The sequence below is a fragment of the Octopus bimaculoides genome, chromosome 18 (genome assembly GCF_046866305.1).
Source record: "Octopus bimaculoides isolate indiv1 chromosome 18, ASM4686630v1, whole genome shotgun sequence".
Taxonomy (NCBI): Eukaryota; Metazoa; Mollusca; class Cephalopoda; order Octopoda; family Octopodidae; genus Octopus; species Octopus bimaculoides.
Genome location: NC_142945.1, coordinates 7,069,269 through 7,085,133, shown reverse-complemented (window position 1 = coordinate 7,085,133; position 15,865 = coordinate 7,069,269). Strand labels below are relative to the sequence as shown.

Sequence of the window (15,865 nt, the reverse complement as noted above, 5' to 3'; positions counted from 1 at the left end):
CGATGCTGGTGTGTTTACGTACCCGTAACTTAGCGGTTCGGCGAAAGGGACCGATAGAATAAGTACTAGGCTTACAAAGAATAAGTCCTGGGGTCGATTTGCCCGACTAAAGGCGGTGCTCCAGCATGGCCACAGTCAAATGACTGAAACAAGTAAAAGAGTAAAGAGTATGTATATGTGCAGATTTGTATGTTGTGTGTGTGTGTGTGTGTGTGTGTGTGTGTGTGTGTGTGTGTGTGTGTGTGTGTGTGTGTGTGTGTGTGTGTGTGTGTGTATGCCTGGAAACGAATGGAGATTAACAGGAAAGAAGCACAATGGCTGCAGAAAATCTGCCTCGATGAATTCTGTCTGAGCCATGCAAACAAGGAGAAGTGGTTGTTAAATCAATGGTGCGGAGGTGGAAGAGGGTGCGTGCCTGATTTTTGTATCTCTTCATCTGTTTCATTTAACAGTTTATTGACCTTTATCGCATGTATAACAGTTTCATTATGTATTTTATTACAAGATCTTTAACAAGATCCTTTATCTGATATTTTATTTTCTTTTTTTTTTTTTTTTTTGATAATAAGGGATAAAATTTAATCCTTATTGTTAAAAATACTTTGCAAAAAAATTAAAACTGAAATCATTCAATTTCCTGAAAGTGCTGACAGTGAAGTTTCTACTGATGTCGATGATAATGATGATGATGATGATGATGATGATGATGATGATGACGATGGTGATGATGAGGAGGCTGATGATGATGATGAGGCCGATGATGATCAATCATGATGATTACAATCATAATGATAATGATAATGACAATGGTGGGAATGATGATGATGTCGATGATGATGATGATGAGTACGATGGTGATTACGATTTTGATGGTGATGACAATAACGATGATCATGATAACAATGATGATGATGATGATGGTCTCGAGGTTGATGATGGTGATCAGGATGAAGAGGATAGGACATGATTGTAGTGAATGTAATAGCAGTTGTGATGATGATGATGATGATATGATGATGATGATAATGATAATGATGATAACGATGATGGGGACGATAAAGGACATGAGCTGGAGGAGGTGGAGGAGGAGAAGGTGTGGGAGAAGAGAGAGAGAAGATGGAAAATGATGATGATGGTGGCAACGCCAAAGAATCATCTCAATAATAAAGCGATGAATGACTACAGCAATGACGAAAGCAATGACGGCAATAATGATGAACAGGATGGCAATAGCAATAAAGATGATGACGACGATGGTGATGATGATGATGACAGTAGTGATGAGGATAGTGACGACGATGGTGATGATGATGATGACAGTAGTGATGAGGATAGTGACGACGACAACAACAACAACAACAACAACGACATCGACCGACAATAACGAAGACAAGAACACTGACTGCGGCTGCTGCCACCACCAACGTCGCTGCCACTGCTACTGCTTTCGACACCTCCCCCTGTCACCACTGATACCAACAACGACAGCAACAACGACAACAACAACAACAACAACAACAGCAACGGTGGATGATGATGACAGCTTTCAAACTGTATTTCCCCAAAACTTGACAGCTTAATACATTATGCAACAAGAGAAATGGAATTCAGTGATTCCGTATGAATTATGAAGGAACAGCTGTTGAAATGAATGTGCAAATGCTTGTTTTCTGAAAATATTTGCTGTCATGTTTGACGCATTAATGAGGATATTTTAGGCTGGTTTTTTGATTCTTTTGTTGCTTTTTGCTTTTTTTTTTTCCTTATTTTTAAATACTACTCAACAAGTCTAGACATTCTATAGAATGAGCCCTCTGCTTTCTCAATTTATCTACTTCTAACTATCCATCTATCTATCTATCTACCTATCTACCCATCTATCTATCTACCCATCTATCTATCTACCCATCTATCTATCTATCTATCTATCTAGCTATCTATCTATCTATCTATCTACCTCTTTACCTGTCTACCTGTCTATCTATCTATTTATTTATCCATCTACCTATCTATCCATCACTTTCTCTCAAATTACATATCAATCAGTCAATATGCTTATATAAGTATCTTTTTCTCTCACAATCTTTTTTCCCATTTATATATGTAAGAAAAGAGAGATTTTATATATACATATATATATATGTATAAAGCGAGAGAGAGATGTACATATATAAACGTGTACATAAACATATATATACATGTGTGTGTGTTATGTGTATATGTGTGTATATATATATATATATATTTATATATATATATATATATATATATATATATATATATATATATATATATATATATATGCATGGGTATAGATATATGTGTGTGTGTGTGCGTTGTGTATGTATATACAGGGTGCAATGCGTAAATTGTCGCTGTTTTATATTTTCAATTTTGCATATGTGCATTGTTTTAGATTTTGTCGACTACACTGTATAGTATGGCTAGTTGGGCACCATTGATGAGAAAAACAGTATCATGGCATTTGGAGTGATCGCTAGTGATGGCAACATTATGCCTCCATTCATCTTCCCACACAGCCTCACACTCAACACAGATGCCTACATCAAGTGTCTGGAAGTGGTAGTACTGCTGGAAGACCCTATGTCTGGCAACAGGACTCTTGCACCATAGACATATTTGTTTATGAAATATTGTAACTTGCAGTGCTGGGTCTCAATTCTATAGAAAATCTACAGAGATAAACTTGAATCTAAGAATGCGTATATGTGTATATATTAATGCTTGTTTTTATGTTCGGTTACAATAAAAAAGAAAAATTACGTTAACTCTTTAGCATTTAAACCAGCCAGATCAGGCCAATACATTCTACTTGTTTTAAGTTCAAACTGGTTAGATCAGGCATTTCTCATCTACCCTACAATGTCAGCAAAAGTTTGAAGTTTCAGGATAATCCATGATTAATTCGAGACACTGTGAGTAAATGAGAAGCATTACATCTGATAGAACTATCTGAATGTTTAAAGGGTTAATCTGATGGGTTACTACTTATTTTTATAGAGCACAAATTAATTATTCTTATACAGAAATGTTGTTGACAGTGTCTGAAGTTTCCGTTAGCAAATTATCATCAGACAATGGTTTAGCTGGCCAAAACTTTGAAGTTACTGTCAAGAACAGTCTTGTATAAGAATAATAAATATATGCGTGTGTGCACATAGTTATCAATACTAGCCTTGTTATAGCAGAAAACAAAGTCCTTTGGATCTCAGCTTCAACAGAAACAACATTTCAGATTTTAATAAGCAACCATTTGTTTCATATCAGCCAACTTGAATTCATTGGTGGTCCTGTGATACAAATTCCCTGTTTAAAGTGTTTTAAATTGCAGCCTTCCATCAAAATTTTATGTTCAATTAAGTTTCAAACAACAACTTAATAATGACAAAGTTGTTTTATTAAATTCTTCCTTGTTTTTGAAAATCTGTTGAAACACAAGAAGTGTGTTCAACAGAAATACTAAAATGTTAATAATTTTTGACACCAACCTGTCTAAGACCACCCCTGGTTCTGTGATGCAAAACTTCCTGTTTGAAAGTGATCTAAAAAACCTTCCATCAAAATTTCAAATCAATTTATCTCCCAGACACCAATTTAATGACAAAGCTATTTTGGTAAATTCTTCATGCTGTTCAAAATTAATTCAATCAAAGGCAATGTATTTCTACAGAAATATGGCAACTAAACAGTTAAGTTTCATCTCTGATTATTAAAAACAGGAGCTGGCAGAATTGGTAGAGCAACAGGTAAAATACTAGTGGTATTTTTATTACATTACATGTCCATGACTATGATGAAGATGATGACAATGATGCTGATGATGACGCTGATGACGATGACGATGAATTTGATGATGATGATGATGATGATGATGATGATGATGATGACAATGATGTCAATGATGATGATGATGATGCTGATGATGATGCTGGTGGGGATGATGATGATGATGATGATGATGACGATGATGACAATGATGACAATGATGATGCTGATGATGATGCTGGTGGGGATGATGATGATGATGATGATGATGATGATGATGATGATGACGATGCTGATGATGATGATAAATTTGATGATGATGATGACGACGATGATGATGATGATGATGGTAGTGAAGACTGAAAGGACGAAAGGCAAAGTTGACCTCAGTAGAAGGTCAATGAAACGAGCACATAAAGCACTGCAAACAATGTCGTAAAGCATTCTGTCCGACATGCGAACAGTTCTGCCAGCTCACTGCCTTATGCATTAACAAACATCAGAGAGGCGAATCTACAAACCAGCAAGTCTTCATAGGAAACTGTTTTTCTTGAAATAAATTCCGTGTCGCTGAGAGGAACTTGAGAGAATGTGTCATAAATCTATAATGCAATCAAAAAAAGAAAAAAAAGAAAAAGAAAAGAAATAAATAAAAGATAATACCATAAAAAAAAACAAGCATTACAGTAAATGAGACATTTCTAAAAATAACTTCCTACATTATTAGATTATTGTACATTATTAATGTTTTTCTTATATCTCTTACCGTTTCAGTCACTGGACTGAGGCCATCCTGGGACAAAATCTTGAAAGGTTTCGCCAAAGAAATCAATCACACTACAAATTCTATTAGTTGCTATTACCATAGTTCGGTGACATAAAACTGGTTGTTAGGTAGTGGGTGGATGAGAGAGCATATATATATATATATATATATATATATATATATATATGTATATGTAACAATTAGAAAATGGAGGATAATATGCTGAACCCAATTACTTGCAGACGGTGTATCCCGTTGAATTCATTAATTTAATTCATAGCAAAAGTGACAAAAAGGAAGAAAAGAAAAAGAGTGGGTTGAACCCCCAACCCCTAACTCTCTCACGTTATATATATATATATATATATATATATATACAAACACACATATACGTGAGACTTCTACACAATTTCCAACTACCAAATTCATTCATGAGGTACCAATCAGGCTGGAACTGTTATAGATGACACTCGCCTAAGGTTCTACATGATGGGACTGAAGCTAAAACCACAATGTCACAAAGCAAGACCCTTAACCACATGGCCATATCTGCACCCTTTATTGAGACATTTTCATATTTAAAAGAATTGTCCAAAACAGAAAAATATATTTAACAACATCATTATCATCATCATTATTATTATTATTGCTATGATCATCCAAAATTTCTACTATAATCCTATAGTAGAAAAGATTATTATTATTATTATTATTATTATTATTATTATTATTATTATTATTATTTTATGTTTGACTTTTGCTTTGCATTTGTACAAGTTGGATCCAAGTCTCACCCAGAGACCTCAAGAGACAACAACTTAGAAGTTCATGTTGGTGTTATGCCTAGGGTGTCATATATTTGGTTTTGTACATAGTATTGTTCTAGAGAATGTTTAAGAAACCATAAGAAAATTATGAGTTCGTTTTAAAATTTGAGATTACATAGTATCTTTCGTAGGATATGAGCAATTCCCATGAGCACTATCTTTTGAATATCTGCCATTTTGGGGTTTCCTGGTATCTGAGCTAGGTAGGAATCAGCCAGTTTCACTGTCATTCCCAGGGCACCTATGACAATAGGTATTGTTTTAGTCTTCAGGTTCCACATTTTGCCAATTTCTATTTCAAGATCTTTATACTTGCTCAGTTTTTTGGTATGTCTTGACAGATACATTGATATCGATTGGGACAGTCATATCAATGAGGAGGCATGATTTTTGTCTGAAGTCTTTCAATATAATGTCTGGCCTATTTGCATCTATCTTTCTGTCAGTTTGAATGGTGAAGTTCCAGAGGAGTGAGATGTGATATGTGATCATTTTCAAGCACTGGAGGTGGCTTGTGTTCCCACCAGTTTTTATCATGGGCAGGGCCAGGTTTTTGCAAATTAGGATCAAACAACTGACAAACAAATCTGTGGTATTGAACTATTATTATTATTATTATTATTATTATTATTATTATTATTATTATTATTATTATTATTATTATTATCATCATCATCATTATTATTATTCCACTGAGGAATAAACCTCACACATCTCACACATAAAACCCCTTCCCCAGCAGCGCTTAAAGTCCAGAACTGTTTAGTTGGCTGCAAATTTGTAATAAAAAATGAATATTTTATGGTGGTGCTCCAGCATGACCACAGCCACATGGCTGAACCAAATAAAAGAGTAAAAGCGTATCCTGTCCCACTAGTTCTACTCAATCAGCCCGTCTCCAGCAAACCATTCACCTCTTTCTTTGCTGGATATTAAATTCAGAAACTATAATATTTATGTAGATGTGTATAGATTGGTGTATATTATTACAGTCTCCATGAAAAAAATTAGATTTTTTTAGGCCAACTCTATAGAAAATAACTATTATTTTCATCATTGTCAGCTGGATGCTGAAGGTCAGTTTATTTACTGTCTTATGGGAGTACAACAACTGGTAATCGAAAGCACACAAACATTTCATCTTATGAACTGGTTTATAATTAGCAACATTACATAGATATGTGTGTGCAAATATATGCCTATGTGTGTATTTGTGTGTGTGTGGGTAGGTAGATAGATAGATAGATAGATAGATAGATAGATAGATAGATAAATGGACAGATAGATTGATAGATAGATCAATATATAGATAGTGATAGATAGATACAGGCAGATAGATAAATATAGATAGATAAATACATTGACATATAGCATAGAGGAAAATCCATACATATGTATGCATATATATATATATATATATATACATATATATATATATATATATATATACACACACATACACACACTCACACACACATATACATACATACATGAATGTAGACAGACACATCTATTTGCATGTGCACATACACACACATATAGATAGAGACAGGGAAAGAAAGAGACAGACAGTCAGACAGTCAGAGAGACAGTGACATACATAAAGACAGAAATTCACAATGGAATACAGGAAGCACAAAATAAACTACTGCAAAATATTGGTGTTTTTGTGTGTTGGTTTTTATTGAGCTTCTGCGCCTTTTTGTTTGTTTTTTTTCACTCATCATTGCATTCGGTGCCATTGGACGGGACAGGGGACATATGCATGTGTGTGTATGTGTGTGTGAGTGTGTGAGTGTGTGTGTGTATTTGCATATTCATACTGAGTGAGTAGATAAACATAGGAAAGCAGACATTTAGCTGTAGACGTACATAAATAGTGCAACTGGTGAGCAGATATACATACATAAAGATATATATACATACATACATACATACATATATATATATATATATATATATATACATATACATTACATATATATAATGTATTTGTATATATATATATATATATATATCCATACACACACATACATATATGTATACACACATATATATATATACATATATATATATCATCATCATCATCATCAGTTAATGTCCATTTTCCAAATAAGTAAAGGAATCAATAAATAAAATAAACAAATAATAGGATTATAACAAAAACAGACAGGTAATAAAAGACAAACAAATGGACACACACACACAAATACACACACAGACGCACACAGGCATACACGCAAGCAAATCAGTCAGACAGATTGATTGATAGATTCCCTGGTTCATTTACAGCGCAAAACACAAAACACAACAAAACCTGCACTACCTCAGCAACAACATCAACAATTTACTCCTGTCTAGGCTGTGAAAATAATATAATTGCTTGGAATATAAAAGAAGGACCACAGTAATAAAATAATTTATAGCCACAGGAGTGGCTGTGTGGTAAGTAGCTTGCTTACCAACCACATGGTTCTGGGTTCAGTCCTACTGCGTGGTACCTTGGGCAAGTGTCTTCTACTATTACCTCGGGCCGACCAAAGCCTTGTGAGTGGATTTGGTAGACGGAAACTGAAAGATTTCTTCAACTAAAGGCGGTGCTCCAGCATGGCTACAGTGAAACGACTGAAGCAATTAAATTACCATTATTATCATCGTCATAATTGAACATCCGTTATCCATGCTAAATGATGGTAATGATGATTTAATTCTAAAGAATATAAAAGGACGTTTTTAACATCGAATGACTGGCAAGGTGTGTCTGAATAGAATAGCAATCAAAGGAGACCATTGGTAAAGATCATTAGGAATTGTATGAAACCAATTATTAAAATATTTTGTGTAGTGCAGGAGCTTAATCAATTTATTGCGGATAAATTTTGACATGGAAATTTTATACGATCCCTAAAGGGCCATATCCCTAAAGGGCCATATCCCTAAAGAACCTGGTTGAGAACCACTGCATTAGAGTGATGAAAGGCAATGTTGTAATTAGAACTCAGAAGATAAGGAACCAAAACATTGCTGATTTCCAAGTTGACCCAGTTCTTCCTTGAAGTGTGTTAGCAGACATGGACAATGGAAAGAATTTTCGCTTGATTTTTTTTTTCTTCAATAATTTGATATTACCACTTGGGTGCTTTTACGATGCTTTTTTAGCTTTTCACTTTTTGCTTTTGGCTGTTGTTTTCTTTTGTGTGTGTGTGTGTGTGTGTGATATTTATTTATCAAAACATTCTTCAATTTCTAAAAATTTCCTTTTCGTATTTTATTGTTTCCTTCCACAGAGAGTAAAGTTTGTTTGATGGGTTTGTCTTCAGATGCTTTAGAAAACCGTTACAATGAAAATTGCAAACAAGCGTATAAAAATAAGAGCCACACAAAAGAAAGGCTGAACTTTTACCTTGAATTATCATCATCATCATCATCATAATCATCATCATCATCATCATCATCATCATCATCATCATCATCATCATCATATACATATATGTGTATATATGTATGTATATGTGTGTGTGTATGTATGTATATCTATATATATATAAAAGAGAGATTCTGTCTGTTTCTCTGTGGACGGAAACAATAAAATACGAAAAGGAAATTTTTAGAAAATTGAGTGGACTGAAGCAACCTGAAATGAAGTGTTATGCTCAAGAACACAACACACCACCCAGGCCAGGGAACTGAACCCACAATTTAGCAATCACAAAAGCAATACACTAACCACTGGGCCACACATCATCACCTCAGTGTAAATAGTTTTCTAAAATTATGCCCCCTCCCCCCATAAAAGATCATGATTTATAGATTGTCCATAGCATTTCTCACCATTGGTGCTTTTAGTCCACAGATTTATTAATGGAGTCACAATTAAACAGAAGACTGGTGATTATAAGAAGTTCCCAATGCCCTTCCCACCAACAACCAGTCTGAAAACACATCACCTTTTTTTTTGGGGGGGGGGGTTCGGATTTTTTTTTTTCATGGAGACAGAGCTGGTTGTTTTGATTTGCTTTTTTCTTGGATTTTTTTTTTGTTTTTTTTCTGAATTTTTGTTATTATCTTACAGTGTTATTGATGTTTTTTTCCGGTTTTTTTTACATAGTGTACTTCATTGTGCTACCACAGTGTTAGCGCTGCTTTGTTCACATACAACATCATCATCATCGTCATCAGCATCATCGTCATCAGCATCATCGTCATCATCATCATCGTCATCATCATCATCATCATTAGTATCAATATTATTATCATTATTATTATTATTATCATTATCATTATTATTATCATATTTATTATTATTATTATCATATTTATTATTATCATCATTATTATTATTATCATTATTATTATTGTCATCATCATCATCAATCATCATCATTATTATTACTATTATTAACATTATTATCATTATTATTATCATTATCATTATTATTATTATCATTATTATTACCATCATTATCATTATAATCATTATCATTATTATCATTATTATTATTATCATTAGTATTATCATTATCATTATTATTATTATTATGTTTTTATTGATATTATTGTTGTTATTGATATTATTGCAATTACTATTACTGATTTTATTATTGATGTCATTATTACTGTAGTTGTTGTTTATTATTATCATCATCATCATTATTATTATTATCGTTATTATTATTATTATTATTATTAATATTATTATCGTTATTATTATTATTATTATTATCATTATTGTAGTTACTATTATTATTGTTATTATCGCTATAGCAAACTACTATTATGTTGCCACATTCTTTTATTCGTTTACATATACATTTATTTATTCATACGTTCACTCATTCTTTCTTATTTGTCACTGTTTATTGATAAATTATTTATCTCTGTTGTGTTCCATGCACAAGAGTCCACTCGTATTATTTGCAGCACGACCGCTCGTCTCCATTTTGCTTTTAAAAACGGGCTCCCTTTAAAAAGACAGAATTAATGGGGAGGAAAATACTGAAGCTTTATCAAAATAAAGCAAGCCAGGGAACGTTCTCTATCAAATTAGTCTCAATTATCACTCTACACATACAACAAGGGGGAAAAAAAAAAGAGAATAAAAATTTAAATAATAAAACAAAACAAAAACAGATTTGGTAAAAAAAAAAACATAGAGCAAAAAATCCGAACAAACAAAAGGATTAAGATACACAACAGGAAGTCACTGTAACTGAGAGCCATTACCCAAGTTTTAATACAATGGAAATCAAACCAATTGCTTCCAGAGTGTCGGAGGCTGTTGTGGTTGTCACACGCATCATCAATGTAAACAAAAACATATGTAACAAGAATAGATATTATAAAGATCTGAAAGCTCAGCATTATTTTGCAAAAAAAAGATGAAGAAAAGACAAATATGTCAAAATACCAAAATGCAAATCTGCTGAAATGGTGACTATCCTCGGGAAATTAATGCAGGCGTTAGCAATAGAAGAGTTTTGTTTCTTTGTTTTTTGGGGTTTTTCTTTTTTAAATATAGACAGTCATCTGAATCACAAAAGCCGCTTACTTACACCTGTATCTTAAAATATATGCATATTTCATATTTTTATGAAATATAAGCATATGTATGTGTACACATACACATACATACATACATACATACAGAGACATTCATACATACATACAGACAAACATAAAGAGACATACATACATACACACATTGGTGAAGTCCTGGCTATGTGGTTAAGAAGCTTGCTTCCCAACCATGGGGTCTCAGGTTCAGTCCCACTGCATAGCATCTTGGGCAGTGCTTGGAAGGAAGGTTTTCCATAAGAAACATGTCTGGCCATGAAGATATTTACCTGCCTTGTAAACAGGTGTAGCTTAATGTCAGGGTATAACTATTCTTCCTTCCCCAATAATAATACCTTGTGCATAAATAACCCATACATACACGTAAACAAAAAGACACACAGATAAACAGACAGGTAGGCATATAGACAGGTAGACATGCATACATACAATCACACACACACACACGTGCACACGCACACGCACACACATGCACACACACACACACACAAATAGTCAGGCACACATATACACAGGAGGGGATGCTGAAAAGTTCCTGGCCTTCGGTAAAAGAAAATACAGGAGGGTCAGTCAATTATGATCTTATTCAATATATTCCCCTCTCAGATTCACACACTTATTGCAGCAGCCCTTCATTTCTACTAAACCCTGTAAAAGAACTCAGAAGGTTGGGCCTCCAACCAGGCGTTTCACGATACCTTTAAAGCAGGAACTTTTCGGCACCTCCTCATACATATGTACATATATACTATATTTCCTGGCATACAAGCTGAACTTGTCAGACCTAAATTTATAGCCCCAAAATATGTAGGTGGACTTATACACCAAGACAACATTGGAGAACCAAACCTTCCATGTGAAATGCAGCAGGATTTGGAAAGATGGTGACAATCTTTGAATGTTCACACTACATGTTTACAAAATATATTACATTGACTTGTAAGTCGGAAAATGCAGTACATACATAGATTACAATGCTGTATAAATTCCAAAGAAATTATCTTGTTTCTTCATTGGTGATAAATTTCAAAAATAAAACCAGGAAAGCAGACATAACATTTTATAAAAACCAAAGCAAATACTTCCATTGTGGTGGCTGTTGTGGTTATCACGAATTTTATTAGAATAAGCAGAACAGATGTTCAAAGGATAGATAGCATAAAACATTAAGATCTCACCTTATTTTGAAAAACTGACAAAATATCAAATGCAAATTTGTTGAAATACTGACTATCTTCAGGAAATTATGCAAGCGTTAGCAAAGAACTGTTTTACCATAATTGTCAGGTGAATCACAAAAGGTGATGTTTACTTATGTCTGTATTCTTAAAATATATCCATATTTCTACCAAACATCTGTGTTTGTGTGCATGCTTGTGTGTATGTGTGTATGTGTGTTTATTTACCATTCTTTTAATATTCCTTTATACTTTCTGAAAACCGAAACATCTAGAGAAATAAAAATTCACCCAAACACACACATACACACACAAGTTTGCACACGCAAATAAACACACTTCAACCATGCACACTCACTCACACACACACACATATGTACACGTACATAAAAGCATTAACACTGTCATACAAAAAAAAACATTCACACAAATATGAACATCCCAAAGACACAACAACATACAGACAAAAGGAACTAAACAGAGACACAACAGAAATATCAATAAATAGGGTCAGGTGATGGGGATAAACTGAATTTTAGCGTTTTATTCAAAACCACAACACTTCACCCAGTCCAGGAATCAAAACTAGAAACCTTATGATCAGGAGTGCAATGCCCAAATTACTAAACCACACATCTTCACATTACTCCAATATACTCCACTGCAAATGCGTACCAGCTGACTACTGATGCAGCTTTCTCTCCTTCAGACAGTCACATCTTAGAAGAAGGGCCAAGAGAGAATCTATATTTGCACCCAACCACATAGGCACCTAAAATAATTAGCAAAAGCAACGTTGTTGTTTGTTTCTTCTCGAGCTGTACCTGGCTCATAAGGGCCAGGTTCTCGGTTTCATTGGTGTATAGGCTCCCCACCTGGATGGGACACCGGTCCATTGCAGGTAAGCTGCTACATGCAGGAGGAAAGAGTGAGAGAAAGCTGTGGTGAAAGAGTCAACAGAAGTTTGCCATTGCCTTCTGCCAGAGTCACATGGAGCTTATGTGTTTGACTCATAAACACACACATCACCCGCTCTGAGATTCGAACCTGTGATCTCTCCACCACAAGTCTGCTGCTCTAACCATTAGGCCACATGCCTCCACACAGCAAAAGCAATAGAACTTGCTAAAATAGTGGCAGCTACTGTAAAGGGATAATTTGAGGAACATTTTGCTTTTATGTCTAGGAGGCCAAGAAACCACATAGAAATTCCTTCTAACGCATTGTTTCTTTGACACTACCATCTATGTCTTTTTCACCTTCATATATTGGTGTCAATTCCATAGAAAAACATGACTTCCACTACCTTGACAATTAGTGATTCATGAATGATAAAATACAAATGCAAAAACAACATTTTAATTATAATAATTAATGTTTGAAGTTTACTTTCGTTTCGTTATGGTTTATTTTGTTTTGCTGTTTTTCATATTTTTTGTTTTTTTACATATTTAACCTCCAAATGATATCACAATTGAAGGTAAATAAATTAATGTTATGAATCGATTTAAAATAAGCAATTAGTTGAGAAATCAGCAAATTAATTTAGTTTTCCATTTAGAAATATTTTGGAACAAGCCATAAAATCACAAATTATAGAGAAAGAAATGATGAATAACTTTCGTTTTGCATTTTATTTTGATGAATGATTTTTTTTTTCTTTGTTTATAGGTTGATAGATATACATGTAGACATAGACATGGTTCAGTGGTTAAGAATTTCACTTTGCTAGCATGTGCTTGCAGGTTCAATCTACTGCGCAAACTTCTCACCACAAAGCCATGCCTGTGCATGTATGCAAGGGTCTGCTGAGAAGTCCCTGGCTTTGGGTAAAAGTAAATACAGGAAGATCAGTTAATTATGTAAAAGAACTCAGAAGGTTCTTTTGCAATGCCCTTAACCCATATATAGCCCTGGTATATATGGAGATATGTATATATATGTATGTATATGTCAGCATTTGGAACCAAGGTTATAGATCTTCTGTATATTATGTTCATGTTTCATAAATTCACAGCTCAACAAATAGAGATTAATAAAATAAGTACCAGGTTGCCAATAAGTGGTGTGGGTAGGGGCAGACAATAAAAGTAGTGCCCCAGTATGGACACAGACAACTGACTGTGAACGTAAAAAAATATACGTCTCAAAAATGGAGGAATTTAGGAATTCACAATTTCCTTTCCTTCAACTTGTCTGAGAATTAACAACCATCTCTGGATTGAGAATCCAGTTTGTCGGTTCCACCATCATTTTCTTCACTGTTTCACTGATTCCTTCATATTCACTAATCCTGTATGTATGGGTGTGTGTGTGTGTGAGTGTGACATAATATGTATGAAGATATACATATATATATATATATATATATATACACACACATAAATATGAATACATATAATCTACATATATATGAATATATATGTGCATATATGTAAATATACACATACATCTATAAATATTGTGCGTGTATATTGATATATATATATATATATATATATATATATATATATATATACACATATCTATATAAATATATTTTTCTCTTTCTCTCTGTGTCTATATGCTTCTATGTGTGTTTGTGTGTGTGAATGTGTGTTTGTATGCAGAGAGAAATAGTGAGAAACAGAGAGAGAGAGAGAGACAAAGAAAGAGAAAGAGAGAGATAATGATAAATCAATTTCAACATTTAAAAATATTTTTTAAAATATTATTTTTCCAGTAAAACAAACAAAAAACAAATTTAGATAACAAGGAAAGAAATGGAACAAAAAAAAAAAAAAAAGGAAAAAGATAACTGCAATTACCTTAATTTTGTCTCCAGGTTGATTAGTATGCATAAATGACTGTGAACAGATGTTTGAAGACATATCCTCAAATACGGTATTGTAATTCTTCTTTATTTCTTCATGAAACTTTTCTCTGAGCTGATAATCATCTGCAATTAAAACAAAACCTAGAATATATTGCAAGCTTACATTACTTTCCATGCTAATTACTCTCTCAGTAATGTGATAATTTATTTGTTCTTACATCAGTTTTTCCATGCTAATATAGTTTTAGAACAGCATTATTCAAAGCAGGATGTTGCAATATGTCAGCAATATTTTGGAAAAAAGGGGGATGGCGGAATTGGTAACTTTCCACTACAAAGCGCAATGCAAATTGTGATGTGTTGGCTTGTATGCCTCAATCACTGTGATATCTATACCTGTGGAATGCAACTTCCTGGGTAGGGTTCCCTATGCTGGACAGGTCAAAGACCACTTCTTCCCAGAGGTAAAAGCCCAGAAGTTTGTGTGGGGCAGCAAGCTGGCAAAATCATTAGCATGGTCAACAAAATGCTCAGCTGCATTTCTTCCTGTGTTCAAATCCTGTGTTCAAATCCTGCTGAAGTCATCTTTGCTTTTCATCCCTTTGGAGTCAAGAAAATGAAGTACCAGTCAAGTACTAGAATCAAGGCAACTGACTTGCCCATCCTCTGATATATATCTATAATAATAAATGCAAAATTCTGTCTGTTCGTCTGGAACCACTGTATCTCAGACTATATTGCTCTACATAGAGATATTGTATCTTTTTGGAATCAGGATGATCCCAAAACTGAAAATCTTCCCTTCATTTGGTTCTTGAACATTCAGTCTTGGATGGGATCCGGTCTGGATGAGGATTTGTTATATGCTAACAGTCCAGAAGATTTAAATTTTAAAAGAACTCAAAAGATTGATAAACTT

General features: G+C 33.8%; 1 protein-coding gene across 1 annotated transcript in view; it reads right to left on the bottom strand.

Annotated features, from left to right (window-relative positions):
- LOC106871988 (cilia- and flagella-associated protein 221) overlaps nt 1-15,865 on the bottom strand; it is a 103,168-nt gene that overhangs the window by 30,989 nt on the left and 56,314 nt on the right. The window contains exons 14-15 of the mRNA XM_089365986.1: nt 14,939-15,069; nt 4,308-4,388 (exon numbers count right to left, since the gene is read on the bottom strand). Coding sequence (XP_089222112.1) covers nt 4,308-4,388; nt 14,939-15,069 — 212 coding nt within the window. The remainder of the gene's footprint in view (nt 1-4,307; nt 4,389-14,938; nt 15,070-15,865) is intronic.